Raw genomic sequence first — 25,316 nt, forward strand, 5'->3', positions numbered from 1 at the left:
ATGTGCACAGCATCGTATCAGGAGGTGGGCTGCAAATGCTTTGGGACCCTTTACTAGCAGGGAATTTGGAGGGCAAAAGGCCCTACAGTCTATGAGTTAGACTCTTTGCCTCATCAACCCTTACAGAGCTTCACTTCCTTTTTAGACTGCCTGTTCTGCCTGATCTTTTGAGGGTTGGTTCATATTGACTGGGGAGAAGGAAAACTTCCCAAGCAGAGGAATGAATCAAACCCATCTGAACTATTAAAAAGGATTTGGGAGAGGGGGGTGATGTCTTCTGCTCATCCTTTTGCAAAGCGTGTGATGGGATGTGTTTCCTCAAGCCATTTGTCTATGAGACTAGGCCTTACCAGTAAAAGAAACAAAAGATTTATAGATGGGCTTCTTTAATTAAAGACTTAATTTCCTGTGGATTCCCTTTTTGAGGGGCATAGCTGCTTATATTCTAAAGAAGGAGAGGATCACCATCACCAGAGCAGAGCCAAGAACCAGAAGCAACATGTAATCCCTGCAGTGAAAGTGACTGAGGAGGGCACCTGGAGAATTACGTGGGGCAGCATCAAAACTGCAGGTAAACATAAACTAGGTTGCCTTAACATCAGCTCGAGCAAAGCTCCAGGTGGGCAGCAGATAGCATCTGTGCCTAGCAAGCAAAACTCTGCTGTACCGTGCCGGTGCTGTGCTGTGCTCAGATGGTGACTAGGCACAACAGCGTGATCCTTGCTGGCTGAGGAACAACAGGTGTCAAGAAAAACTGGTCTGAGGTGGCTGCGTCTGCTTCAGGTTTCCAGGAACAGGCAGAAGAGATCGTGAAAGGGGTGGGGATGCAGGCCCAGGGAGTCAGGTGGTTGTTATAATGGTTATATTGTTCTGGTTGGAATGAGGAAATGAAAGATTTCAGCTGAGCAAGAGAGTGATGGGGTAAAAACCTCAGAGAATCTCCATCCTGACCTCCCCACACATTGACTGCCCCTCAGGACACAGCAGACAGGGAACTCACTGGATTTGATCTCCCAGACAGGTGTTAGTCTCAGCTATGCCAGTGGGAGGCAGTTTTCATACAGCCCTTTCCACAGTTGATCCTATTGCAATTGGATGACACTGAGGTCCATATCTGAGGAGCTGTCAGTCTGGCTGAGTGAGCCTAAACAAAACCCTGGGTTTAGGAAATATGTGGCAGAGACAGAGCTTGAAATCCTATTTTCATTTCCCAGTGATTTTCACATCACATCAACAGAATTGCTCTCATCTCTGCATCAACAGAATTGCTCTCTGCAACCACTCTGTTCCTAGAAAGTAGAAATGAATAAACACACTGAAAAGGAGCCTCCTCAGGACACAAAGGTGCGGGAGTGAGTACATGGACATGCTCCTGCTGCCTTTGGTACTAGAGCTTTTTTGGGACAGATACCACTGCCTGCTAGCAAAGTTGCATTAGTAGCCAGGAAGAAGGCACTCAACAGCCCATTAGACTGCTTTGCAAATCCCTGCCAGCTATTTAATAATGATTCTCTTCTGCTTCAAGTGATTCCACGGATCCCGGGTAAATAATTCCTTCCTGAAAAGCAACAGCAGTACGAAGTGTAGCCTCACATCTAACCATCTTTACCAGCTACTGGGCTGGTGTTTCTTCGGTCAGATGCTTCAGTTAAACTTATAGCATCATCTGTGCCTCTACTCCTTGACATTTTGGGTTACTGGTTTTAATGCAGAAATACATAATCAGCTGTAGATAATGCAGAAGTAATCTAGAAATAATTGATGGCTTCTACCTTGCAACGGAAGGAAAAACATTGTGTGACACTGTTTTATATATACTTATACAAAAGAACTAAAATGATCAAAGGACTTTCAAGTAGTTCAAAAATGTGTATAATTTGTTACAGCTGCAATCCAGATCAAGTGGGTATAGATGAAGTACTGTAGAGAGAGCCTTTCTTTTTCTCCCACCACAGTAGCAGTGCATTGCATAACAAAAAGTTTGTCTTACTTTAAAAATCTGTGTGCATTACAGATCATTATCACATTCTTACTTGGGCAGCTAGGGGACACACCTGATAAGGAAACATTTCAAATTTGATGCCATAAAAAATGATTCATGTTTACTCAAAGGTTTCTCAGTAGCTATAAAAAGCAATCATGCATTTAGCTTGTGAAGATGTGATATTCAGAAGCACTGTCTGCAACAACAGTGTGCTTCACATTTCAGCAGGGAAGAACCTAGAGTCAAACACCTGAAGAGAAAGGATCTTCTTGTTATAAAGCTCCTTGGATTCAACACTTTCGTAGAGGTCGAGTATACATGATGAATCAAAACTTCCAGAAAGAACCTGCAATGCTTGACGGAAGATCATTCATCCTAATGGAAGACTCGGACCATTCGCCCTGTAGCTGCTGAGCCTGAATCATCCTGCAGTGCTCTGAGGTGTGCCACAGCAGCAGGTAACATCTGGCAACAAGAGCTTCTCACCAGCAAGAGACAGGGGAAGGGCAATTGCTTCAATCACGGCTAAGAGCAACTGGAAACTATGGAAGAGCCAACAAGTGTTGTTGTTTTTTAATCCTTTAGAAGAAAAAAAATCCAATATATGAAAAATCCTCCTGAAAAATAAATATATCTAAATGTGTATGTGTATATTGAGAAACATAGATATATGATGTATGTAATTTATGCATATATAAATATAAAACTTAAAACACATACACCCACACTCTAATTAGTTGCTATTTTTGTCCAAACTGGCAAAGGCCAAAAGTTCTCCCAAGCAACCTGATGATGGAGATTGTACACTACGACAGACGTGCTGAGAAAACTGCTTTAGGCTGTCATTTGAAGACAGCAAATCAGTCCAGATGTTTGACTTTTTAATTTTTCTTCAAATCAAAGGAAATTTTAAAAATGTCACTTACCTTTGCTTCAGAGCCAGCAAAAAGTTTCTGGACTTCCTGTCCTGTGTTTCTGAACTCAACTGCAATGATCAGTCAAAGATGGTTTAAAATGCTGTAGAAATCATAGAATGCCCAATTATCAGCTCTGCCAAATTGGGCTCTAGTTTTGTGAGTGCCACTAACTTAAATGAGTATAAAATGGGCATTCAGAGGCATTTTTTATATTTTTGTTTGTTTGTTTTGTATTTATGGCACAATTCCAGCAAGACTGATGCAGTTTTAGAGGATGGTCCGTTAGTGTAAATGAGCGTAATTTCAGGAAATTATGATAACGCAAACCAAACAAGTTATAAACACTCTATGAGGCTACTGGATTATAGCTCCAGAGGTTACACTGGTGATTTAACTGCTGATGTCCTGTAATTGTTACATGTCTGTATATGTTCACGTAATTTAAGGGAGTGTACAAAGCTGAATCAAAATTCTGATGTGCATCTCTGGGGACTATCCCTGTGTATCTGAGTGCATAAAGCATACAAACGGCACAAGAGAGAAGAGCTCACATCCTTCTCCTAAATGTCGTTGCCTATTGGCACTGCTAGAGATGGGATATTGAGCAGAACAGACCGTCAGTCTTATCCAGAAAGGTATTTCTAACACTCTAAGGAAGCTGCTTTGTAATAGGCATTTGAGAACAATATTCATTCATCTCCCCCCATCCCTCCCACTCTTTGCAACTCATTTTTCTAATGATAAAAGTTCAAAACAAATTGCTTGGTATAATAAAGTTTACAGTGTCAGAAAAAAAAATGCTTTTTTTTTTTGACACCTGACGGAACTAGGGGAAAGCTCTCAGCAGTGGTTGTAGGTTTGTAAGAAGAAGCTGTCATGAGGTTGCTCCTGGTGTGCTGTCATTTATTGCCAGGCTCTAAAGTGTACTCCGTGACGTTTTCAAGCCTGATATTTTGCAATGTGAAGAGGTATAAGTGGCTGTGTCACTAACCAAACTGCTGCTCACCCCAATGAGGATCAAAATTCAGGAACTATGAGAGATGAATTGGAACGAGGACTGATCTGGAGAAAGGAAAGAAAGAAGTGAAAACTTCAAAACAGTGATAGACTGGGAGAAAGTAATTTGGAGAAATTATTGGGAAAGTGGTTTTGCTGTTAGAAAGGCAGTAAGTCGTCAGGGATTCCCAAGCACGTTTCATTATGGGTGGTCATTTCCATGGTCTGAGGAAACTCTGCAAAGGTGTTAGGTAACAACGAGAGGCCTCAATTTCCCAAGCTCAGCTCAGTGAAACAAGTTGCCAGCAATGGCTGGGCCAGCTAGATCTGGATACGAGAGATTTCTTCAGTCAATGAACCGGCAAAGGCGATGCTACCTCAAGCGTATCGCCTAGCCCCCGCGAGCCTTCTCCGCCCCAGCCCTCGAGCAAAATTCACCCCAAACTCTCTATCCACCTTTGCTTTGCGAAATCCGGCTCTTAGAGCCTCGCACGAGCCCCGGGGCGCTGATGAGACGAAGGAGCCCGGCCGTGCGGCGGGGCCCCCCGCGAGGACCACCGCGGATCCCCGACGTGCCCGCCCCTCTCCCCCCGGGCACAGTCCCGCCGCCCCCCCCCGCACGGGGGCCCTGCCTCCTGCCTCCTGCCGTCCCCACGCCCTCGGGACGAGCGCTGCCAGCTCGCTTTCTGCATCACCTCCGCTCGCCGGGACGCCGTGTCCCCGACGGCGGCGGGGGGGCCGGGGGGGGGGGGAACACGCCGTTCCCTGGGCCCTACCTGGCCGGGGCAGGGCTGCTGGCTCCGAAATGGGGGCGCCGGGGGGGTCGTGCGAGCACAGCGGGGTCCCGGCGACATCACCTCGCCGCCCGACGGCGCCGCCAAGGTGACCCCCTCGGGCCGGCCGCGGACACTTGAGAGTTTAAAGAGGCTTTTCTTCCCCGGGAGCGGCGCAGGGGGGGAAGGGGAAGGAGGGGTGGGCGGGGAGAGGCTGGCAGGGCAGGAGCCGGGCGGGGTGCCGGCTCCAACTGGAAAGGAACCAGTCCCAGCCCAGCCGGGGAGGCTGCGGGCGAGGCGGCAGCGCCGGGCGGCAGCGCTGGGGGAGAGCGACCCGGCCCCGGCCCCGTTCCCAAACCCGGCCGCCCCCCCGCCCGCCCACCCCGTCGGTGCGGGACGGCCCCGCCATGGGCACGGCGCCGCAGGTGCCGGGAGGCTGCGGGGGGGCAGTTGGGAGGGGACGGGGGGGAAGGTGCGGGAGGGCCAGCGGGGACCGTCTGCGGGGTGCGGGGCTGGGGACCCGCAGTCCTGGTGGGGTCTGGGAGGAGGGGGTGAAAGCAGCAAGGGTCGGGGCAGGCGGTGATGCAGAGCCGGGTTTGGCACAGGACATGGCTTCCCGGCGTTGTCTTGCAGGGGTACCACCAGCTCGGGCTTACTTTGTGCTGTAGGGTGGGTCTGTGAAGACGGGGAAGATGCCAGAAGGGGAGAAGACGAGGCAGTGCAAGCAGGAAGCGGAGCAGCAGCACAAAGATGAGCAGGAGGGCCTCATCGAGTTCTACGGCTCCTACCAGGAGCTCTTCCAGTTCTTCTGCAGCAACACAACCATCCATGGAGCTATCCGCCTGGTGTGCTCCAAAAAGAATAAGATGAAGACAGCCTTCTGGTCCGTTCTCTTCTTTCTCACCTTCGGCTTGATGTACTGGCAGTTTGGGATCCTCTACAGGGAGTACTTCAGCTACCCTGTCAACCTCAACCTCAACCTTAACTCTGACAGGCTGACTTTCCCTGCTGTGACGCTTTGCACCCTCAATCCATACAGGTAGGAAATAGTCTCCCAGAGCTGTCAACTGCCTCTACTTTTGCAGGCGTGGGATAAAAGCATGTACTCTTATTCTCCTCGTGGTCCTTGAGTGTCCCCTTCAGTAGGAGTGCAGGTGGAAGGTACACTTCTCATAGGTCTCTGCTGCTGCAGGGCATTTGCAGTAAATTGTGTTAGTTTAAGGTGCTCTACTTAGTGCTGTGTGTTAGTGGCTGCACTGTAAACTGCCACAGGGCAGAAGCAGATGCATTTCCTTATCTCCTAGAAGGATTGGTGGCCTCCAGCAAAGGTGATGGATTTTCAGCTGTCAGCAGGAGTGACCTGAATCACCCCAGCAAACTTTTGCTTGCCACACATCATACTCAGAGCTGTTTATGTGTGTCCAGTCCTAAACCTGCAGGCTCCTCTCTCTCCTTGTATAGATACAGTGCCATCCGGAAGAAGCTGGATGAGCTGGACCAAATCACCCACCAAACACTGCTGGACCTCTATGACTACAATATGTCTCTGGCACGGAGTGACTGGTCGACAGTGTCCACACGAAAGCGCACCTCAAGGAGCCTGCTCCATCACGTTCAGCGCCACCCGCTGAGAAGGCAGAAGCGTGATAACTTGGTCAGCTTCCCAGAGAACAGCCCCTCAGTGGACAAGAATGACTGGAAAATTGGCTTTATTCTGGTGAGATCCCAAGATATCTTCTGTCCTACCCACTCCAGTCTCTGTCTAGGCACTTCTGTCTTGTTAGACACTTGGTCATGTCCTTCCCCATATAGATGGGCTTTTGTTACTGGCTTTTGTTAATGACAAAAAAAGGTAGAGCTGAAACCTTTGCTAAACATATTGCTGCTCCCCCAGTCCTGTCCCTGGTCATGTGGGCCACAGGAGACTTGCCCATCTTTTCCTAGGTAGGGCAGGGAAACCTTGTCCTTCCTGAAGGCTGCATCAGTTTTTTAGAGCCATTTATTAACATCAACCACAGTGTTGCTCAATAGTAGTCAAGGGGACAGTATTGTATGGCTGTGGGCCATGTGAAATGTGGTCAGGTCATATTTGCTCCTGGGCAGCATTTCCTTTGCCCTAGGGTATCTGTGTTTGCATTTTAAAAGGCACTGAAGGACTGAAGCTAATTGCTTGCCAGTTGTCTGGAGCTCTCAGGGGATCACCTGTTTCTCTGGACACACCCTGAAAGAAGGACTCCCCATGCTAGAATTTAAAGCTTCTGGTTTTATAATACATAGGTTTTAAGTGCAGCAGATTCATACCTCACTACAATTTGCTGTCTCTCACTCAGCCATGCCCATTGACCTGGTGTTTAAATTCCACTGAGGAGCAGCCCTGGGATTGCTTTTCCCCATGCTATTGATTGCTTTTTTGTTGAGCACAGTAGCCCTACAGAGCTCTTCCGCTCATTCTGCTTCATTTCCCAGCTGTGCTGAGGGAGCACAGCCACTTCCTCGTGGACAAGACTTCCCTGACACAGCTGGTTTTTTTCCCTCTCTTTTTACAGTGCAGTGAAAACAACAAGGATTGTTTCCATCAGGTGTACTCCTCAGGGGTGGATGCAGTGCGGGAATGGTACAGCTTTCACTACATCAACATCCTGGCGCAGGTGCCTGATGCGAAAGCCCTGGATGAGTCTGACTTCGAGAACTTCATTTATGCTTGCCGCTTCAATGAAGCAACATGTGACAAGGCGTAAGTGGTAGAAACATCCCACCGTCTATTCCTAAGGGCACATGGATTTTGTGCCTGGGTCCAAGGAATTCAAGAAACCCACATAGAGAACTTCTTTCCCAAGGTGGGATCGTCTTTGTCCAGATCCCGTTGTCTCAAGTGATATCTCTTGAGTCTTTCTTGTGGGTTGTACTCTCCAGAGTCACAGTTACTGTCACCTGAAGCTATGGACTTCAGAGGATGGTTTCTGTTCTTTTTCTCCTGGATTTCACACAAACTATACTGGTACAAACCCCAGATGTACAATCTAGGAGTCTGGTGTCCATGCTGAGGGTGATGTGCAGTAGTGGCACGGTATGTTTCAGCCCACATACAGGAGGAGGAGAAGAGAAAGCTGTTACTCAAAGACAGTAAAAACAATATCACACTTCTCTCCTGCTACCATTATGGTTCAGAAGCCCCAAAGAGGCAGTGAAATGAAACCCATCAGCAAGGGAAGAAAAGGGGTACAGAGAGCTAAGAGCTTTGTCAGTATTAAGTATATAGTAATTGCTAGTACTGCTAAAATCCGTCTGGGCTAATGAGTGCTCATGATATAAAAAACCCATTGTAAAAGCCTGTCCACTTCGAGGACATTTTTTACAACATATTTTGATTGTTTTTCCCTGTTCAGGTTAGTTTACATAACAAACACTGCCCGTCTGCTCTAAGCCCCTCTGTGCAGGTGGAAAAGAGAATTGTTCCTTTCAGGAAGTCTGGTCTCACAGCCCTTCTCAACCCGTGAGTATTTCTGTTCCCATCACAGGAATTATACCCACTTCCACCATCCCTTGTATGGGAACTGCTACACCTTCAATGACAACAGCAGCAGCCTGTGGACATCCTCTCTGCCTGGGATCAATAATGGTGAGAGGCACTTTTTGGTGACACAGCTCGGCTGTTTTCCCCACGGAGGGTTGTCTGGCAGGCTGGAGGAGATATGGACAACCAGCTTTGCTTACCTTGGTGGTGGCATATCGCAGCCCTGCTCTGTCTCATCCAAGCTCTGTTTTGACCTGTATGGAGACGGCTGTGTCTTGTACATGGCTGCCCTTCACTGCTGCCCCACTGGAGTCTCTTTCCCACTTTAGTGCCTGATCCTTACATTCATTGCTCTCTCTGGACTTGCACTGGCCCTTAATGAAGTTCCCTATTGAGCTCTAAGAGTTTAGTCTTTATCTCCTCCTTCCCCACTTACCATTTCCAGCAGCTGACCTGTATATGTTCCTAGACTCCCTTAAGCTGCTCTAGGGCCAATCCTCAATCTTTTTATTCTGTCCAACTCTAAATCTCTCTCTCTGTTCCCAGGTTTGCCTTTTCTAAGCCACAATTAAGAAATCCAGTTTCCTCTGGCTTCTCCTGCATTCTCCAGCCTTGTCTCTAGCCTCTCTCCAGCCAACCTCCCATTTCTGCCCAGCTTAGGTTCAGTCCAGGGTGATGTTTCTCTTCCTTTACCTCTTACTGACACAGATTTAATAATCCTGCTCCCTCTCCTTTCCCACATGATGACCTCCCGTGTTCTTTGACATGTCCTGAGGTCTCTCTCTGGTGGTGCGCACCGAGCAGAACGATTTCATCCCTCTGCTGTCCACGGTGACAGGAGCCAGGGTCATGGTCCACGATCAGAATGAGCCAGCCTTCATGGATGATGGGGGTTTCAATGTGCGTCCAGGCATTGAGACCTCCATCAGCATGAGAAAGGTGAGGGGGCAGCAGCAGGGGTGAGAGCTGTGGACATGAGGGTATGGGCTTTGGTGTGGGAGGTTTAACCTGGTGGATAGATACAGAGGGGTTGTCAGGGAGGGGATTAATCACCTGTAGTGAAGCGATAGGGAAGAACAGCAGTTTACTGGACTAGATGAGAGCATTTGGTTGCAGTTTATCAGAGAACAATGAAATGGAGGAAAGCAGGAGTTGCTGGAATCCAGAACTAAGCATAAGGAGGCAGGTTCTGATGAACAAGCATGGAAGTGTAGAAGGAAGACAGTGAAGTAGTTTTGTGAAATGACTATTTCATATTCTAGGAGATGACTGTGCGTCTCGGGGGCAGTTACAGCGATTGCACAGAGGATGGCAGTGATGTGCCAGTGCAAAACCTGTACTCATCCCGCTACACTGAGCAGGTAATGCTTGATCACTGCTTCCATGCCAGCTTGTTTCCCTGTATTCCTGGAATGCTTCAGTGCTGTAACAGTCACGCTTGTCCATGGGCACTGTTAGTAGGATGATGTGATACAGGCTACAATGGCTTTGGTTTCCTTGTTCAACTTTTTCCACATCACGTGCCTTCCAGGTCTGCATTCGTTCCTGCTTTCAGCTCAACATGGTAAACCGCTGTAGCTGTGCATATTATTTCTATCCCTTACCCGCTGGAGCAGAATATTGTGACTACACTAAGCACGTAGCTTGGGGTAAGTACTCACAGGACAGGAGGAATTATATAGTAAACGTCATGCACAGCTGAACTTGTTTGGTTCGCCTCATGTCCCAGTAACTCTCTTCATTGTATGCAATGAGCTTCCCAACTTTCTGGTGTGGGACGTCCAAAAGACACTCTTCTCTTGGATGGTTAGTCCCTCTGAGGCTATAGAGGGAAGCTTTCTTTGGATTCCCCTTGCTGTTGCACAATACTTTATATATATATATATATGTACTGTGGACTTATCTGGATTTACTTTTTCTGCTATTCAGGCTACTGCTATTACAAACTCCTGGCTGAATTCAAAGCTGATGTGCTGGGCTGCTTCCACAAATGTCGGAAGCCTTGCAAGTAAGTTTGTCAGTCAGACTGGCAACGCTGTACTCCCAGGGGTGTTGGAAAGCATTCACTGATGAGGGCAAAAGATTGAGTCAATAGCTGAAGTGCAAACCTAAATGATATTTCTCCCATTGGGAAGCCAAAATGGCTGAGGAGCATCGGTGTCAGCTCTGGGGTGAGCTCCTGAGGACTGTGCAGCTCAGTGGGAAGTGGGCAGAATTTCAATACGGGACGGAGCTTCCAGGTGTGCCTGGGGATTGAGAGACCTTGCCTTGTGGCTCTCACAGCTTCAACAGCTAACACAGTGTCTTGTTTTACAGAATGACAGAATACCAGCTGTCAGCTGGATACTCTCGCTGGCCTTCTGCTGTCTCAGAGGTAAGTAGATGGTTTCCTGGCTCTGCAGCACTGCTCTGAACTCCAGTTTAGTCCTTCCTCAACTGGTTCTAAACCTACAAGAGGTGACTAGGGTCATATAACACAATTTATTGCACTTTCATTTCAGGATTGGGTTTTTTACATGCTTTCACAACAGAACAAATACAATATCACATCCAAGAGGTGAGAGACCCTTAACCTTAACAGAGGTGTTATCAAAAACAGAAGTAGTCCAAGTGGATAGGGGGTGGGCAGGGTGGTCATAGTTTAGGCTAAATCGCTGATAGGAAGAGATAGTGCATGGACCTGTGGACAAGGCCAGTGGATTTGAATCAGTAGAGATAAACTGAGAATTTGACAAAGACTGGGAATCCAAGTGAAGAGTCTGAACATGATCTAGTATGAAAATAGTAAGCCTCAGGCTACTGCCATGTGGCTTGAAGTCACAATAAGGGCTAGTGGAAGACTGGGAAGGACTTAGGACAACACAAATGCTAGTTTGCAGTGCAGTTCCAGAAGTGCACTATAAGTATCAAAGATTGTTTTTCATGCAGAATGAGAGTGAAGATGGAGAAAAGCTTCTGGGCTGTATATGCATGAGGACAAGGGTTAGAAGAGGACAGAGAAAACAAGCTTAGCGAAGAAATGCAAGGACTGCAAAGTTAGGGTTATTCAGCCCCATCTTTCATTAACAGGAATGGAGTTGCCAAAGTGAATATCTTTTTTGAGGAATGGAACTACAAGACCAATGGGGAGTCACCAGCCTTCACGGTATGTACTTTATTTACTATCACGTCCACCCACTGCACCACGATGTCCATCTGTACAGGCAGGTGTTCATTCCAGCAGCATTGCTGGCTCAAAAATCTCTTCTTGTGGCAAAATGGGAAGAACCCCCCCAGTGCCATCAGGATACTACCAGTGGGAGCAGGCAGGGATGCAAAACGCTCCAACAAGTGATCTCCTCACTGCCCATTCTGTCTCTTGCAGGTAGTAACTCTGTTGTCCCAGCTGGGGAATCAGTGGAGTCTCTGGTTTGGATCCTCTGTCCTGTCCGTGATGGAGCTTGCAGAGCTGATTCTGGATTTCATTGCCATCACCTTTATCCTGTCCTTCCGCTGGTTCCGCTCATGGAAGCGGCACTCCGCCCCAGCACCCCCTCCAAACAGCCACAACAACGCTGCCTTCCAAGACGAGGCATCGGGACTCAGTGCTCCACATCGCTTCACTGTTGAGGCTGTAGTAACCATGCTGCCATCTTACAACAGCCTGGAACCACATGGTCCCAGCAGGGATGGTGAGGTGGGACATGAGTAAGGCAGTGGCTTATTCCACAGTTCAGATAGGTGGCAATCAGACCAGAGGCTGCAGTCGCTCTGTGGGACCTTTCTTTCTCTTTCGGATGCTCTGCCCGGATCATAGCAGAGGACTGCACTGTGGTTGGCCTATGTTAATTGCTTTCACTATTGTACGATAATTCTTCAGTCTCACAAAATACTATTGCTCTGTGGATCACCAGGGATGACAGTCAACCTAGTGTTTGCATGGGGGAGATGTCGATTTGGTTTACTTACATTCCTCCTGTGTGCACACCTACACGTGCATGCATGCTTTCTTTTCTCTGCAACAAGGATGCTGCCACAGCTCTCATCTGTTGTTAATTAAAAGAGGTTTAGCACATGTGACTGGCCTTCTCTGGAGTATGGCAAGGGACAGAAAAGGAGTCTCAGCACAGGTATAACTCTTTCAACAGCCTGAGCCTTCTTAAGCTTTCCCTAAGGTTGAAGACTGGTTGCAATTTCCTGATTTTTAATGGCCAGTTCTGATCCCAAGACCATGCTGCCCATCCTCTCTTCTCCCAGAGGAGCAGCTGCTTGTATAGCCCTGAGAGAGCTGACAGCCACAATCTTGATCCATATGATACAACACTCAAGAGAGGTGGTTGAATCTTGTAGCTGCTCTCAGGTCAGGACAAGAGAGAGCAGAATAAGCTCTCCCTTTTTAAACAGACCCAATAGCACTGTTAGATCTTAGCTGTACAGTAGTCTCCTTCCTTGTGATAACACCATATACACGTACATCCAGCCATTTGTTTGTATGCCAGACGGTTCAGAATGAATTGATCTTTATATCTGCTTGGCCCAGAGGAAGCCCTCTTCCTCTGCTGATGATTATGAATCACAGGAGAAGTGCTGCAGGCTTTAATCTAAGATGCTTTTAGGGACCAAATAGATAATCAAGGCCAGGGCAAAGGTTGCCTCTAAACTGGAGACAGTCCTCTTCTAAGGAACTATTTGGGCATCTTAGGATAAGAGCATACATCTTACTTCTTGCAGCAAGCTTATCTTTTTCTTTTTTTTTTAAGACAGACTTCTGCTGCAATGGTGTTTACACAGCACTTTATGTGGTCTCAAGAGAGCAAGGGTGATGTCCTTAAACAGGATTATCCACTCAACTGGACACAAACACAGCTAGCAGAATTAAAGCAGATAGTTTAGACAAAGACCCATGTACTCACTCATACTGCAAACACACTCTTGAATTTAGAAACTAGTTAATTATAACAGAAGAAAAACTTCAGATATTTTAAAAATTAAGGTAGACACACCGCCCTTGGGAACCTAGTAAGTTTTACTACAGTATGTAAACTGTTGCCTAATTTTCCTTTTTGATAATGTTAAAAATGCCTGTTATACTGCCATTGCCTTGATTACCTAAATGAACTTCCCGCATCCCAGCAGTGGTTTTCTTCCTCACAGACATGAATGCTATACTCTGTACGACAAATAATTTAAAAAATGATTTATACAAGTATGAAAAAAATCCACTGCATGCTCACATAAGGATGTAAACAAAATAAAAGAGTAATGAAAGAATGAAATTCCAAAGTTGCTTTAATGAAGGGAGTCATGTTCTGTAAAAGCTTACTGCCTAAGAGGCAAAGTTAAAAGCTAGATCTAGTGACACAAACAGCATTTTGGTGACAAGTAAAACAATCTAAAACTAGAAAAAGGCAACAAGGATTTAGGATATTGCACCTGCAGCCCAGTTCTTGGTTGTGAAATTCAGTGTTACAGACTGATGCCTTAGCAAGTCACTAACACATGAATGAGCAAAAATGTGACACTGAACACACAAAGCCACCTCCAAATTAAGAAAAGAGATCAGATGCAACACAAAACAATCTCTGCATATCATAAATGTATAGAGATTCATACACTGAGCCTGATCTTTCTGGAATATGCAGAGAGTAAGACATGATTCCTCACATTACACAGTACCTTGTGATAACCATAAAATTGATGCAACCCACTGCATCATGCATAATTTAGTTAACTAAAGGAAGATTAATCAGAAGCATAACTACTTGAAGCATATTTAAATTCTCCTCAACTTCTTAGAGAAATATTGCTATAGAAGAATGTGATGCATTCCCTAGAGGAAGCTTGCACCATATTCTCTCTTCTATAAAAGCAGTAAAATTTAAATTATGTGCTTTGACTGATGAACTCAAAGAAAGTGATTGCCCCATATTGGGTAGCTGTAAATCCAGAACTAAAAGCCTGTACAAACATGAAGTTGTTATACAGGTTGGTAATTAGATTAGCCCCACCTTGTCCTGAGGATCAACACAAAAATTGCCATTGGGGAGAGATCAGGTAATCCTCCCAGGAACATCCCTATACTTGCTCTAGGCAGGCAATGCCACAAATTACCAGCTCAACAAATGTGCAATGAGTTTGGCTAAACAAGAAGCAAATCAAGTAGTACTGGAATGTGAGTGCAGAAAATGGGAGTGTTTCACAGAATATGTGAAATACTAGAGAAAAGGGAGGAAAGTATGCATTCAGAGGGATTTGTAGGTCAGCGAGGGAAAAAAGTGAGCTTTCAGTGTGGTGAATTTGTACAAGAGGAGAAAATCGAGTCATTAGTCATAATATGTTAGCAGCACAGTACAGTTACTTGAAGAACATGGAAAACACAAGGAAAAACTGCAGGTCATAGGACGCTGAAGAAAGGCAAGTTATCTTTTTAAACTGGGAGCATCTGTCATCACAGGGGAGGTACAGACGTAGGAATACAAGTGCCTGAAGGGGAAGGAAGGTGCAAGGGAAAAAAAATAAGTTTGTGGACAGAATCACAGAATCGTAGAGGTTGGAAGGGACCTCTGGAGATAGAGTCCAACCCCCCTGCTAAAAGCAGGTTCCCTACAGTAGGTTGAGCCGGAAAATATCCAGGCGGGTCTTAGATATCTCCAGAGAAGGAGACTCCACAACCTCTCTGAGCAGCCTGTTCCAGAACTGGACACAATACTCCAGGTGTGGCCTCACCAGGGCTGAGTACAGGGAAATGGAAAGTAGTATTGGAAGAAGAGGAACAATGCTTCAGCCTCTCCAGCAAGAAGGGTTTGAGAATGTGAGGGTGCAAGACAAAACCAGGGGACAACAGAATGAGAGGAGACTCCACACGCTGCTGGAAAAAGTTATGAGACTGTAGAGAACACCCAAAGAAACTTGAACATGTAGAGTAGCTGAAGTGATAAGAAAAGCCAGGGAACTAAGAACATGTGACAGGAGAGGTTGGGGAAAGGACAACGGAGACAGCAACATTTAGGGAGGAAAGCGTTGCTGGGGAATTTTCAACACAAGTACATATGTCTGGACAAAGGGAAGTTTGGAGAAAGGACCAGCAAGAGCACATAAAGGCTAGGAAAGGGCATGAGGCTTGAGAAGGGCCTTAGACCTCTAAGAGGGAGAATAGCATTCAGATAGTTGAAGAACTGTGGAGAGCCCATGTCAGAATTCAAAGTTGGTGCACAGGTCAATGGGCAGGTAGACAGCATCAGCCCACTGCAGCAACGTACAGCTACAAGAAATGAATAGAGGATGCATCTCCAACTGGACTTTTGGAGAAGATGAGCAGGAGAGGACATGAAGGGGACACATTTTGGCCACTGCAACAATTATTTGGTAGGCCTATGAAACAAAGTTAAGAGTGCTAAGGAGCTGTTCATACTGAAAGCTTGGAAAACAAGTAAAGATGTTCCAAAAAAAACTCTGGAAAAAAAAAAAAAAATCAGAAGTATGAAGGCTCTAAATGCAACTTTTATTTGGCATGTGACCAGGACAAGTTTTGTGAAGGGATCCACTCATGAGAGCTCCAGGGTTCTGCAATTCTCCCTCTTCCAAGAAGGAACATTACAAGGAGCCTAGACAAAACACTGGACTGAACTCACGTAGGCAACAGACACAACTGAGTTGCCTATTCTGTGAAACCTACATCCCTTATCTACGTATAAGGTTGTAAATAGTTGTTTAGTACTCAGAACAAACAAAACCTCCATACTTCCCCACTAATGCTCCTCTTCAAGTCAAGGCTACCAACCCCAGCAGATACTTCAGAGCTGGGCCTTCTGCCACTTCAAAGGAAAGCTAGGTCCATTAAACAACTGCTGATGTTCTATTCCTACTGTAAAGTAAAGTGTTTTATGTCTTCCCCACTATCATTTGGTTACTCCCCTGCTGAAACAAACACTCACTGCTATAATAGCTACCAGGCATGCAGCCTACCTCTTTGACCAATGCAGAGAAGCCTCAGGAAAGGCCAGAGCACAGCCTAGGACATTTAGAAACATGAAGGTTTAAGACATAACCAGGTAAGAGCAGTACAGTTAAGGCTTCCCCATCATCAAACCTGAGAGTTACAGACCATCAGGATGAAGTAAGTAGATAGGGGAGCAGAGCTTGATTTTCTAACTATACATGTAAATAACTACCTTTCAGTAAAGCATTTGTGCACATTTAAACCATGTTTTGTCCATGATACCAAACAGCAGAAGTAGCAAAGGTACAGACACTTTAAAATATAGCACATCAGGTCAGTTCCAACAAAGCATGGTACATTCACAACTTCAGGAGAAGGAGCCATCTGATGTTATTGACACCATGACACTTAGTCTCCTGGTTTGGGCACTGGAACAAGGAGGAGGGACGGTCAGCCTCTTCTCACAGATACTAGCAATAGGACAAGAGGGAATGGCCTCAAGTTGCACCAGGCAAGGTTCAGGTTGGAAAGCAGGAGAAATTTCTCTCAGAAAGAGTGCTTAGGCATTGGAATGGGTTGCCCAGGGAAGTGGTGGCATCACCATCCCTGGGGGTGTGTAAAGAAAGGTTGGATGTGGTGCTTAGGGACATGGTTTGGTGGGTGATAGTGGTGGTAGGTGGACAGTTGGACTAGATGATCTTGGAGGTCTTTTCCAGCTTTAATGATTCTATGATTCTATGTATAGGTTAGACATGCAACTCTTTGCAAACCAGCACAACATGACTCATGAGCTGGGCACATGTTCAGACCACACCTTTATGCTCCACATCAGCTGGCCAGCTTTAGAGAGTGAGCACCTCTCTAGGTTTGGCTAGGGATTTTGAGACTGTGTCAGTCAACTGGAAATGTGAGCGTTACAAGATTGCAAGAAAAAGAGTCCTTCCCACCCTCAACAAAAACAATACAGAACTGGAAGGCAACACATCTTGCTAGGAGTTGTAGCACAGCTAGTTCACACAGGTTGTTCAGGCCTGATCTGTACTGATGTTTAGATTGTACGTGCTACTTCAATTCACTGGCCAGTCCAGACACCATTCTTTCTCAGAAAGGCTTCCATTTTTTGAACAGTTAGCCTAGCTGCACTATTTTAATTTCACCATTGAGCATACATTGTTCTGATACGGTTCTGATGAAGTTAAGCCTGGACAAATATTGTGATTAAAATATGTTGATCAAAAGGAAACCACAAGCCACAAGGAGTATTGTTTACAACTTAAAGTTTGTAACAGCAAGGGCAGAGAAGGGCACATGTACTTCATTTTAAAGCAAATCAACACTGGACAGAACTATCATTTCTTTTTAATAAGTTTAAAATGTACATGTGAAACAAAACAAGGAGGCACTTACCTTTATTCCAGCCATGCTCCAAGATATGTTGTGAAGAGCATCATGCTTTTGGAGCTCTTCATTTGGATCCTGAGGATGTCCCAGCACCACTCCAACCCTCATGAAGAATTATTTTCTGGACTGAAGGACCCAACGGTAGCTTATTGAAACCCAAAGACAGCACAGCCTGAGGAGCTGGAACTACCAGCTGGGGTCCACCTCCCCTTACATTGCACTGTGGCGGGAAGTAATATTGGCTTGCAAAGCCTCTCACCCCAGAGCAGCAAGTCTGAATGTATTGTTATGGACTTACCACTGAGTCGGTTCCAGTGGTATTGGAACTATGTGCTATTTGTGGTGAATGGAGTCAAATCCAGTTGGAGGCTGGTCGCTAGTAGAGTCCCCCAGGGCTCAGTACTGGGGCCAGTCCTCTTTAATATCTTTATCGATGATCTGGATGAGGGGATCGAGTGCACCCCCAGTAAGTTTGCAGATGACACCAAGTTAGGTGCATGTGTCGACCTGCTTGAGGATAGGAAGGCTCTGCAGGAGGATCTGGATAGGCTGGACTGATGGGCTGAGGCCAACTGTATGAAGTTCAACAAGGCCAAGTGCTGGGTCCTGCACCTGGGGCGCAACAACCCCAAGCAGCGCTACAGGCTGGGAGATGAGTGGCTGGAAAGCTGCCTGGCCGAGAGGGACCTGGGAGTACTGGTTGATAGTCGGCTGAATACGAGCCAGCAGTGTGCTCAGGTGGCCAAGAAGGCCAACAGCATCCTGGCTTGTATAAGAAGCAGTGCAGCCAGCAGGTCTAGGGAAGTGATTGTCTCCCTGTACTCGGCTCTAGTGAGGCTGCACCTTGAGTACTGTGTTTAGTTTTGGGCCCCTCGGTACAAGGAGGACATGGAGGTGCTTGACAGAGACCAGAGAAGGGCAACAAAGCTGGTGAGGGGTCTGGAGAACAAGTCTTACGAGGAGCGGCTGAGGGAGCTGGGGTTGTTCAGCCTGGAGAAGAGGAGGCTCAGGGGCGACCTTATCGCTCTCTACAGGTACCTTAAAGGAGGCTGTAGAGAGGTGGGGGTTGGTCTATTCTCCCACATGCCTGGTGACAGGACGAGGGGGAATGGGCTAAAATTGCGCCAGGGGAGGTTTAGGTTGGATATTAGGAAGAACTTCTTTACTGAAAGGGTTGTTAGGCATTGGATTAGGCTGCCCAGGGAAGTGGTTGAGTCACCATCCCTGGAGGTCTTTATGAGACATTTAGATGTTGAACTTAGTGATATGGTTTAGTGGAGGACTTGTTAGTGTTAGGTCAGAGGTTGGACTGGGTGATCTTGGAGGTCTCTTCCAACCTAGACGATTCTGTGATTCTTTATGCTTGACTAGCATCATTGCAATGGAATACCAACCATTTCTCTGAGGGATAAAACTTCAGGTGTGTGTATAGCATAGAAGTGACAAAAAAATATTCTTCCAAAAAGCATTTTGGAATCCCAACCGTTCCCCACCCACTGACAGACCAGACAGACTCAGTGTTGTGGTGAATTGTTTCTTAGAGACTGTTTAAAGTACACGAGCTGATCACTATGACATGCCAGAGGAGATTACAGTTGTGTTTATAGAGGAAATAAACTGCACATGCGTGACTAGCTGTAATGCTGTGGACAGCAGAGTCCCTCGCTTTTACTCAGAGGGCCTTGGTGTGTTTTTCCTCCCCCATGCACAGAGAGGCAAAGGAGGGGAAAGGTAGCAGAAGCAGCAGCAACATACAACATACAAGAGAAAGAAATGGAAGACAGCCTAAGGGGACCTCAGCCCCCAGAGGAACGGGCCATCAACAGCTTGTTTAGAAGAGTTCAAGGGAATTGCTGGTCTAGGGGTGTCAAGCTTGTATGCCCACCCCCTAAATGATAGCAGTAAGTAGTACAAGCAGACCCTGGCTCCTCTTCAGCAGATGCACTTCTGACCATCCATCACACCTCAGTTCCACTGGGAATTAGGAAAGTGCTCAGGGGACGAGGGCTGCATCACTCCAGATCTTCAACTCTGCCCTCACCCAAGGTAGGGAGGGATGGAATTGCAGGGAGATGAACTCAGTGCAAATGAAATGCTTGGGCATGGAAATGAGCGTGCAAAATCTAGCCCCTCCTCAGACACCCTGTGATGGGGGAAAGGGGCTTTCCCAGCATACCCACTGCAACAAAAAGCATCTGCTGCTCCCATTTTTTGTACTGCACTCCCATATGGGAACTCCATAGGTGTTCTTCCTCACAACCCCTTAAGCCTCGGCAGATCCTGCCAGTGTATTCTACACCCAAGGCAGAGCTTCCTCAATTAAAGCCCTCTTTCTAGTCTAGATTATGGGCTACGACACAGCTTGTAGAAAAAGACCAGATGTACACTGCTCACAGGACTGCAGAAACTGAGGCACAGGGCAGCTCATTTAATCCCAGTTTGACAACACATTCAAGCAATTCAGTTCTCATTCTTTCTGAAGAACATGGGGATTGCTTACAGAAAGCCATAGCGCTCCACGCTACAAGTTTATTTACAGCACAGACCACCCCAAATCTAAGTTCAAAAAAAAACACAGCAAATAGGAAGATTTCAGCTTGACTGGCAAGATCTCTAATGATCAAAGCTGCCAAACTAACAGCTGATGCAATTCCCATACCCAAAGCAGCATTTCCCTTTGAATCCCTAGATAACAGTATTTTCCTACCTTCTGCTGAAACTTAGGGCTTTCTGGTAGAAGAAACAGAACAGGTATTCTTAATGAAAGCTGTGTGGCTCACTCAGTCTTATTTGGAATACCTCTGGTCTTCATCACTTCCATCTATTATGTAGTAGATTTCCTTTGACCTTCAACACAGTAACACTGCAGTAACACTGGAAAGCAAAACTCCCATTCCCACTCCTGTTCTGCTACTACCTCAAAGTCTTCCAGAAAGCTACAAGATAGTAGAAAACCATAAGGTCCTGGCTTGTGCCTGCATAGATGAAAGGAATATTTGATACACACCCACCCGCCACACCATACTCCTTACTGTTGTTCATTTGTTCCTTCTGGCAGATTTTATGCCTACACATGCCCTTCAGAAAGCAACAAAACTCCTTTCAATTAACTGTGTTCAGTCTGTTGCACTTCACTGAGGTAATCATTACATATCCTTTATTATAACTCAAACGGCCACATTCAGAGAGCAAGTCACCTTAAAATAAAGATAAGCAGAATAAATTGCTTCCTTAAGTGCTCATCTCTGTATGGCTAAAGAAATCTAGATGACTACGTCTAGCTCAGTCAGATGGTTCAGTCACTAACCAGCACAAGTTAGCAATTATTTCAGAAACCTCAATGAAAAGCTGAAGTCATGCTGTCACTTTTTATGGAGAACACAAGAATCTCACATGAAGTCCTGCACACCCAAAGGCACTGCATTAAGGCATTCTTATTTTGCTAGAGTCTACACAGGCACTAGCTGAGAAGTTTACACCCAAAAATAAGCCACAGAAATTCCCCTGCAGAAGAGCAGGAGCAGTAGCTACCCACTCCTCCCCTGCTTCCCATTCTTTTACACTAAGATGACCCTAAAGCTGCAGCAGCTGTTGTAGAGTCTAACCCATGCTCAGTAGAGCACTTCAGAATCTTAAATAGAAGACAAACCAGAACCAATAAAGGAATCAATGAAGAAGCTAAGTGGAAGGGAAGATTCAGAGGCAAGAAGAGACAGGCAAGGGGACAGTAGGTCGCAGACTGAAGGGGCTACATTCAAGTAAGAAAGTAGACTGGAGACAAAGCAGTAGGGAAAAAAAAAAAAGAGGAAAGAACAAAAGGGCAAGTTACACCAACAGTCCCCCAGAGACGTCCAAATCCCCCACCAGGAAAGGTACTTGCCAACCCGCCCACTTCAAGATGCTGTCCCTCATACTTACAGGTTTACTTGGTCAAGTAGGTAAGATTCCCAATTTTTACAACAGTAGCCACCCCCACTTTCTTTCCTTACTACGTAAATCATAGTATTTCCACACTAAGTGTGGGAGTTCCAGCACCACCACCTCCCTTCCCCAGGGAAGGAAGTTACCACTTACGCAACCAAGGCCTTACAGATCATAAATCAAAAAGAAAATTTTAAAGTATTCTGGAGCTGGGGCTTCTTCACCTTTGATGCGGGGTTTTTCGGTACTTACTTACAATCACCACCACCATAATGGCACAAATCACTCCCATGATGATCATCATCTGTAGAGAGATTTTATCAGACAGTAATACTAAGAACAAAATGACAAGTTCACAGCTTCCCTGATAACCAGAGAACATAAGCCTGAAAGCAGGACAGAAAAAGCCTCTAAGACTTTCCACAGTGAAATAACTAAGCATTTGATATATTTATTAAGCCCCAACTACTCTCTCAAAGAGAGAACACCGGCCTAATTTCCTTCTCATGGAGGAAATAATGGCACCAGGAAACTCACCTTGCAGTTCTTCCACCAGTACTTCCTTTTGAGTTTTGCTGCACTACTTTCAAATATTGAGGCACCAGCCTGAAGTGCATCTGCCCGGTCATCAAGCTCTGACAGTTTCTCATCTCGTTTTAGCACCTTATCTACATTTACACGCATTATGTCAACCACCTGGAGAAGGAAGAACAGTAGCAGTAGTTATCATGGTAAAGAGGGTTGAAAATGTAAGAGCAGTAACACAGCCAATAATCAACATGAGATACTAACAAGTGAAAGCCTGAAACGAGGAAAAAAAGATCAGGATAAACAGATTTCAAGTCACTGACTATTTAGAAATTGGGAAAAGAGTCCTAGACACTCTGCTAAAGCTTCAGTACAATTAAGCTGCGTCCTCAGCACCCCATTCTCATCCATTTTTAGAAGTTCTCAAGCCCATCAAGGCTGTACCACACCCTCATCACAGTAAGCATATGCTCAATCACAGGTAACCGCAGAGACAACTTAGCACTACATGTTGCTGCCCCGTTGAGGCATGAAGGAGTTACTGCGTGTCAGCAGACACTACGGACACCAACCCTGTAAGATCAGGCAAGGTTCGCTGTACATACCGAATCTGCCCACAGGCTGTTCTCTTGAAGCAGCTGGCAGGGATCAGGAGTTGCTCTGGAACCTATATAGCTTTATTTCCATAATAGATGCATAAGATGAGGTACCAGAAATCTAACAGGACTACTCCTTCGATGTCATATCTAGAATTAGGCACCTTTTAAATGTAAATTTTAATTGTAAAACTAATCCATCTCTTCCTCCAGCCTCTTTACAGGCTGGTCCTAATACTCGCGTTATTTGTGCGTTTCCAGCATCCACACACCCCCAAAGCATGCACCCCCCCCAGAATTGGGCACGCTGGTCAGCAATACCCCCGCTGCAGCCTGCGGGGAGCAGGCACCGCTACTAACCTCCTCCATCTGCGCCTGGGTCTGCTGCAGCCGGCGGTTGCTGCTCAGGTTAGGGGGCGACCCGGGGGGACCCGCAGCGGGGGGACCTGCGGCAGGGGGACCCCCAGCAGGGGCTCCCCCCTCGGGGGCCGGCTGCTGAGTTGGCTCAGACCTTGGGGAAGGAAGGCAGAGACAAAACTCGGTCAGAGCCCTGGCATGCGAAGGGGAGACCCCACCCCGGCTACCGTGGTGCCCCCGGCTGCTGCAATGCGCCACCCGACCGGCTCGGGTCGCCGCCACCGGCTCCGTGTTCGGTCGCCCGCTCCCCCCCAGCACCCTGGGGGCGCCCCGTCCCCTGCCCTGCCGCGGGCGCTCACATGGGCGGGCCGCAGCGCGGCGGGACCCCCGGGCAGGGGGCGGTCAGGGACCTCCGCACCGCACAGCGCCCGGCGGCACAGTGCGGGGGTGAGGGCCGCGCGGGCGCTTTTATAGCAGCCCCGTCCCCCCGCCGCAGCCAATCAGCGCTCGCCGGCACGGACCGCACGGGGGTGTCGGAGCGGGGCCCGACCCCCGCTGGGGCTGGGGTTTAGGGTTTGCGTTAGGGTTAGGGTTGTAGTTAGGGTTAGGGTTAGGATCAGGGTTTGCATTAGGGTTAGGGTTAGGGTTAGAGATTAGGGTTATGGTTACGGTTACGGTTAGGGTTAGCATTTGGTTTAAGGTTGGGGTTAGGGTTAGCATTAAGTTTTGGGTTAGGTTTAGGGTTAGGATCAGGGTTAGGGTTAAGGTTAGGGTTAGCATTAAGGTTAGGGTTAAGATTTTGGGTTAGAATCAAAGTTAGGGTTAGGGTCAGGGTTAGGATTAGGGTTAGGGGATTAGGGTTAGGGGGTTGGGATTAGGGTTGGGGGTATGGTTAGTGTTAGGTTTAGTGCTAGGGTTAGGGTTAGTTAGGATTAGGATTAGTTTTATGGTTGGGGTAGCATTAGGATTAAGGTTGGGTTTAGGCTTAGGTTTAGGTTTGAGGTTAGGGTTAGCATTTGGGTTAGGGATAGGGTTATATTAGGGTTAGGGTTACAGTGAGGGTTAGGGTTTGGCTTTATGGTTAGGGTTAGTTTTAGGGTTAGGGTTAGGAATAGGGTTTGCAGTAGGGTTAGAGTGAGGGTTAGAGTTATGGTTATGGTTACGGTTAGGGTTAGCATTAGGGTTTGTATTAGGGTTAGTATTTGGTTTAGGGTTGGGGTTAGGGTTAGAATTAGGGTTACCATTAGGGCTAGAGTTAGGGTTAGCATTAAGTTTTGGGTTAGGTTTAGGGTTAGGGTTAGCATTAGTGTGAGGGTTAGTGTTTGGGTTTAGGGTTTGGTTTATGTTTAGGTTTAGGAATAGGGTTTGCATTCGCGGTAGGGTTAGATTTGAGTTAGAGTTATGGTTACGTTTAGTGTTAGCACTAGGGTTAGTATCTGGTTTTGGGTTGGGGTGAGGGTTAGCGTTAGGGTTACCATTAGGGTTAGTGTTAGGGTTAGCATTAAGTTTTGGGTTAGGTTTAGGGTTAGGAGTAGCGTTAGGGTTAGGGTTAGATTATGGTTATGGTTACAGTTAGGGTTAGCATTAGGGCTAGTATTTGGTTTAGGGTTAGGGTTAGGGTTAGGGTTTAGTGTAAGGGTTAGGCTTAGGCTTAGCGTTACAGTAAGGTTTAGCTGTAGCGTTAAGTTTAGGTTTAGGGCTAGGATTAGGGTTAGGATTTATGGTTAGCATTAATGTTAGGGTTAGTGCTAGGTTTTGGGTAGGTTTAGGGTTTAGTGTTAGGTTTAGGTTTAGGGTTGGGGTAAGCATTAGGGTTAGGGTTTTTGGTTAGGATTTAGTGTTAGTGTTAGGGTTACCATTAGGGTTAGTGTTCGGTTTAGGGTTAGGTTTTGGTTAGGATTGGGGTTTATTTTTAGGTTTAGGTTTAGGGTTGGGGTATGCATTAGGTTTAGGTTTAGTGTTACAGTTATATTTCAGTTATGGCTAGGGTTTAATGGGTAGGATTAGGGTTAGGTTTAGGGTTAGGGTTAGCATTAACTTTAGGGTTAGGGTTAGGTTTAGGGATAGTGTTAGGTTTAGCATTATTTTTAGTGTTAGGTTTACTGTTACGGTTAGGGTTAGGATTAGGTGTAGGGTTAGGTTTAGGTTTAGGTTTAGGATTATCATTAAGGATTAGGTTTAGGGTTAGGCTTAGGGCTAAGGTTTAGGGTTAGTGTTAGGGTTATTGTTAGGATTAGGGTTAGGCTTAGGGTAAGGGTGAGACTTAGCATTAGGGTTAGTTTTAGGGTTAGCATTAGTGTTAGGATTAAGGGTTAGTGTTAGGTTTAAGGTTAGCATTAGGGTTAACATCTGGTTTAGGGTTAGGGTCACGGTTAGGCTTAGATTTCGGTTAGCATTATGTTTAGAATTAG

The 25,316-nt window shown here is 46.4% G+C and overlaps 2 protein-coding genes and 1 long non-coding RNA gene across 7 annotated transcripts; 1 reads left to right on the plus strand and 2 right to left on the minus strand.

Annotated features, from left to right (window-relative positions):
• Positions 1 to 1,648: 1,648 nt before the first annotated feature.
• LOC136791797 (uncharacterized) lies at positions 1,649 to 4,832 on the minus strand. Of its 2 annotated transcripts, none has more exons than XR_010834537.1 (3): positions 4,674 to 4,832; positions 2,911 to 3,963; positions 1,649 to 2,563 (listed from the first exon to the last, which is right to left on the minus strand). It is a non-coding gene; the product is annotated as an uncharacterized lncRNA (long non-coding RNA). The 2 variants fall into 2 exon arrangements; XR_010834530.1 differs by having other exon boundaries at positions 1,649 to 2,601.
• On the plus strand, positions 4,649 to 12,238 carry SCNN1A (sodium channel epithelial 1 subunit alpha). Of its 2 annotated transcripts, none has more exons than XM_067004380.1 (13): positions 4,649 to 4,779; positions 5,339 to 5,709; positions 6,132 to 6,387; positions 7,217 to 7,404; positions 8,189 to 8,289; positions 8,960 to 9,123; positions 9,447 to 9,545; positions 9,716 to 9,833; positions 10,114 to 10,192; positions 10,501 to 10,558; positions 10,686 to 10,741; positions 11,254 to 11,329; positions 11,549 to 12,238. In XM_067004380.1, exons 2-13 carry the CDS (start codon positions 5,363 to 5,365, stop codon positions 11,873 to 11,875), a joined length of 1,869 nt encoding a protein of 622 aa, XP_066860481.1. In that variant the 5' UTR covers positions 4,649 to 4,779; positions 5,339 to 5,362; the 3' UTR covers positions 11,876 to 12,238. The 2 variants fall into 2 exon arrangements, with proteins under 2 accessions (XP_066860481.1, XP_066860480.1); XM_067004379.1 differs by lacking the exon at positions 4,649 to 4,779 and adding an exon at positions 4,944 to 5,095.
• A 6,785-nt stretch (positions 12,239 to 19,023) lies between these two features.
• VAMP1 (vesicle associated membrane protein 1) lies at positions 19,024 to 23,751 on the minus strand. Of its 3 annotated transcripts, none has more exons than XM_048051601.2 (5): positions 23,265 to 23,751; positions 22,909 to 23,059; positions 21,962 to 22,120; positions 21,677 to 21,728; positions 19,024 to 20,700 (listed from the first exon to the last, which is right to left on the minus strand). In XM_048051601.2, coding segments are annotated over exons 1-5 (459 nt in total). In that variant the 5' UTR covers positions 23,267 to 23,751; the 3' UTR covers positions 19,024 to 20,605. The 3 variants fall into 3 exon arrangements, with proteins under 3 accessions (XP_047907558.1, XP_047907560.1, XP_047907559.1); XM_048051603.2 differs by having other exon boundaries at positions 19,024 to 21,274; XM_048051602.2 differs by having other exon boundaries at positions 19,024 to 21,728.
• Between the last annotated feature and the right edge of the window lie 1,565 nt (positions 23,752 to 25,316).

The sequence above is a fragment of the Anser cygnoides genome, chromosome 1 (genome assembly GCF_040182565.1).
Source record: "Anser cygnoides isolate HZ-2024a breed goose chromosome 1, Taihu_goose_T2T_genome, whole genome shotgun sequence".
NCBI classification, from domain to species: Eukaryota; Metazoa; Chordata; class Aves; order Anseriformes; family Anatidae; genus Anser; species Anser cygnoides.

What these genes read in the sequence shown, in the direction of transcription:
- SCNN1A (XM_067004379.1), top strand. An exon ending in TGCACCCTCAATCCATACAG is followed by an intron (nt 5,710 to 6,131) that starts GTAGGAAATAGT and finishes CTCCTTGTATAG; the next exon opens with ATACAGTGCCATCCGGAAGA. An exon ending in CCTCCATCAGCATGAGAAAG is followed by an intron (nt 9,124 to 9,446) that starts GTGAGGGGGCAG and finishes TTCATATTCTAG; the next exon opens with GAGATGACTGTGCGTCTCGG.
- VAMP1 (XM_048051601.2), bottom strand. An exon ending in ACTGGTGGAAGAACTGCAAG is followed by an intron (nt 21,729 to 21,961) that starts GTGAGTTTCCTG and finishes ATCTCTCTACAG; the next exon opens with ATGATGATCATCATGGGAGT. An exon ending in TATGGTGGTGGTGATTGTAA is followed by an intron (nt 20,701 to 21,676) that starts GTAAGTACCGAA and finishes CTTTATTTTAAG; the next exon opens with GTGACTTGCTCTCTGAATGT.